The following is a 2,499-nucleotide window of genomic DNA, read 5'->3' as shown; positions in this document are numbered from 1 at the left end:
AGGGACAGGGGCTCTGGACAGAGGACAGGGGCTCTGGACAAAGGGACAGGGGCTCTGGCGCCTCTGGGCTGAGGGGCTCTGGCGCCTCTGGGCTGAGGGGCTCTGGCGCCTCTGGGCTGAGGGGCTCTGGCGCCTCTGGGCTGAGGGGCTCTGGCGCCTCTGGGCTGAGGGGCTCTGGCGCCTCTGGGCTGAGGGCTCCGGCAGCGGCGCCGGACAGGCGGGACGCTCCGGCAGCGGCGCCGGACAGGCGGGAGGCTCCGGCAGCGGCGCCCGGACAGGCGGGAGGCTCCGGCAGCGGCGCCGGACAGGCGGGACGCTCCGGCAGCTGCGCCGGACAGGCGGGAGGCTCCGGCAGTAGCGCCGGACAGGCGGGAGGCTCCGGCAGCGGCGCCGGACAGGCGAGAGGCTCCGGCAGCGGCGCCGGACAGGCGGGAGGCTCCGGACAGGCGGGAGGCTCCGGCAGCGGCGCCGGACAGGCGGGAGGCTCCGGCAGCGGCGCCGGACAGGCGGGAGGCTCCGGCAGCGGCGCCGGACAGGTGGGAGGCTCCGGCAGCGGCGCCGGACAGGCGGGAGCACCTGCAGAGAGGAGACAGAGAGACAGCCTGGTGCGTGGAGCTGCTACAGGAGGCAGCGGCGCCGGACAGGCGGGACGCTCCAGCAGCGGCGCCGGACAGGCGGGAGGCTCCGGCAGCGGCGCCGGACAGGCGGGAGGCTCCGGCAGTGGCGCCGGACAGGCGGGAGGCTCCGGCAGCGGCGCCGGACAGGCGGGAGGCTCCGGCAGCGGCGCCGGACAGGCGGGAGGCTCCGGACAGGCGGGAGGCTCCGGCAGCGGCGCCGGACAGGCGGGAGGCTCCGGCAGCGGCGCCGGACAGGCGGGAGCACCTGCAGGGAGGAGACTGAGAGACAGCCTGGTGCGTGGGGCTGCCACAGGAACTACCAGGCTGGGGAGACTTTCAGGAGGCTTGGTGTTAGGAGGAGCCTGAAAGACCGGGCTGTGGGGGAGCACTGGAGCTCTGGTGCGCAACCTTGGCACCACTTCCCCAGGCTGGACAACTACTCGAGCCCGGACCCTCAAGAGTGCAGGCACAGGTTGAACCGGGCTGTGGGTAAGCACGGGAGATCTAGTGCTTACTACACGCACCTCTCCCCTAGGCTCCACTCCCACAGTTGCCCGGTACGAGCGGAGCGCAGGCAGAGGACGCACTGCACCCTCCCAGCGCCCCGGAGACACAGCACGCAGAGCCGGCGCAGGATAACCTGGACCAAGACTGCGTACCGGCGACCAGACCCGCTGAGCAGGCACCATACGCCCTGGCTCAATGCCCACACTCGCATGGCACTCTCGGGGGCTGCCCTATAGCGCACCGGGCTATGGACACGCACTGGCGACACCGTGCGCTCAACCGCATAACACGGTGCCTGACCAGTAATGCGCTGCTCATAATAAGCACGAGGAGTGAGCTCAGGTCTGCTACCTGGCTTAGTACCACACCTCGTGTGCCCCCCAAAAAAAATTTGGGGCTGCCTCTCGTACCTGTCGCACTGCCGTGCTGGCTCCTCATATTGCCGCCGATCAGCTTTCGCTGCCTCCAGCTCTGCTTTGGGGCTGCGATTTTCCCAGCCCGTGCCCAGGGTCCCTCTCCGTTCAATATCTGCTCCCATGTCCAGGAGTCCTGTGATGGTGGCCTCTGTTGTTGATGCTGCTGCTGCTGTCGTCGCTGTCCTTTACCACGCCGCTTGGTCCGATTGTGGTGGGTGATTCTGTAACGAGTTTCCTCCTCTTCTTCCGAAGAGGAGAGGCGAAACGGATCAGAGGACCAATACGCGGCGTGGTAATTTTCCATGGTACTTTTTAATGCTTTAAGGTACACATGAACAAACTAACAAAACAAGAAATGTGAAAACTCAAATTACAGTCCTATCTGGTGCACACACAGAGACAGGAAACAATCACCCACAAACACACAGTGAAACCCAGGCTACCTAAGTATGATTCTCAATCAGAGACAACTAATGACACCTGCCTCTGATTGAGAACCATACTAGGCCGAAACATAGAAATTCCCAAAACCTAGACAAACAAACATAGACTACCCACCCAACTCACGCCCTGACCATACTAACTAAACACAAAACACAGAAAATAAAGGTCAGAACGTGACAGTACCCCCCCCCAAAGGTGCGGACTCCGGCCGCAAAACCTTGACCTATAGGGGAGGGTCTGGGTGGGCATCTGTCCGCGGTGGCGGTTCTGGCGCGGGACGCGGACCCCACTTCACCATTGTCTTTGTCCGCCTCCGTGGCTTTCTCACCATGGCAACCCCTCTCAATGACCCCACTGGACAGAGGGGCAGCTCGGGACAGAGGGGCAGAAGCTCTGGACAGAGGGACAGGGGCTCTGGACAGAGGGACAGGGGCTCTGGACAAAGGGACAGGGGCTCTGGCGCCTCTGGGCTGAGGGGCTCTGGCGCCTCTGGGCTGAGGGGCTCTGGCGCCTCT

At 65.0% G+C, this 2,499-nt stretch overlaps 1 protein-coding gene across 1 annotated transcript; it reads left to right on the top strand.

The window, feature by feature from the left end:
* Nucleotides 1–338: 338 nt before the first annotated feature.
* On the top strand, nt 339–1,093 carry LOC127919220 (uncharacterized; the record flags this gene model as incomplete). Its single annotated transcript, XM_052502721.1, has 2 exons — nt 339–536; nt 567–1,093. Coding segments are annotated over 2 exons (615 nt in total), but the record flags the coding sequence as incomplete, so codon positions are not given.
* Between the last annotated feature and the right edge of the window lie 1,406 nt (nt 1,094–2,499).

This window comes from Oncorhynchus keta, unplaced genomic scaffold (assembly GCF_023373465.1).
Source record: "Oncorhynchus keta strain PuntledgeMale-10-30-2019 unplaced genomic scaffold, Oket_V2 Un_contig_1601_pilon_pilon, whole genome shotgun sequence".
NCBI classification, from domain to species: domain Eukaryota; kingdom Metazoa; phylum Chordata; class Actinopteri; order Salmoniformes; family Salmonidae; genus Oncorhynchus; species Oncorhynchus keta.
This window is presented reverse-complemented; position numbering and strand designations above follow the sequence as displayed.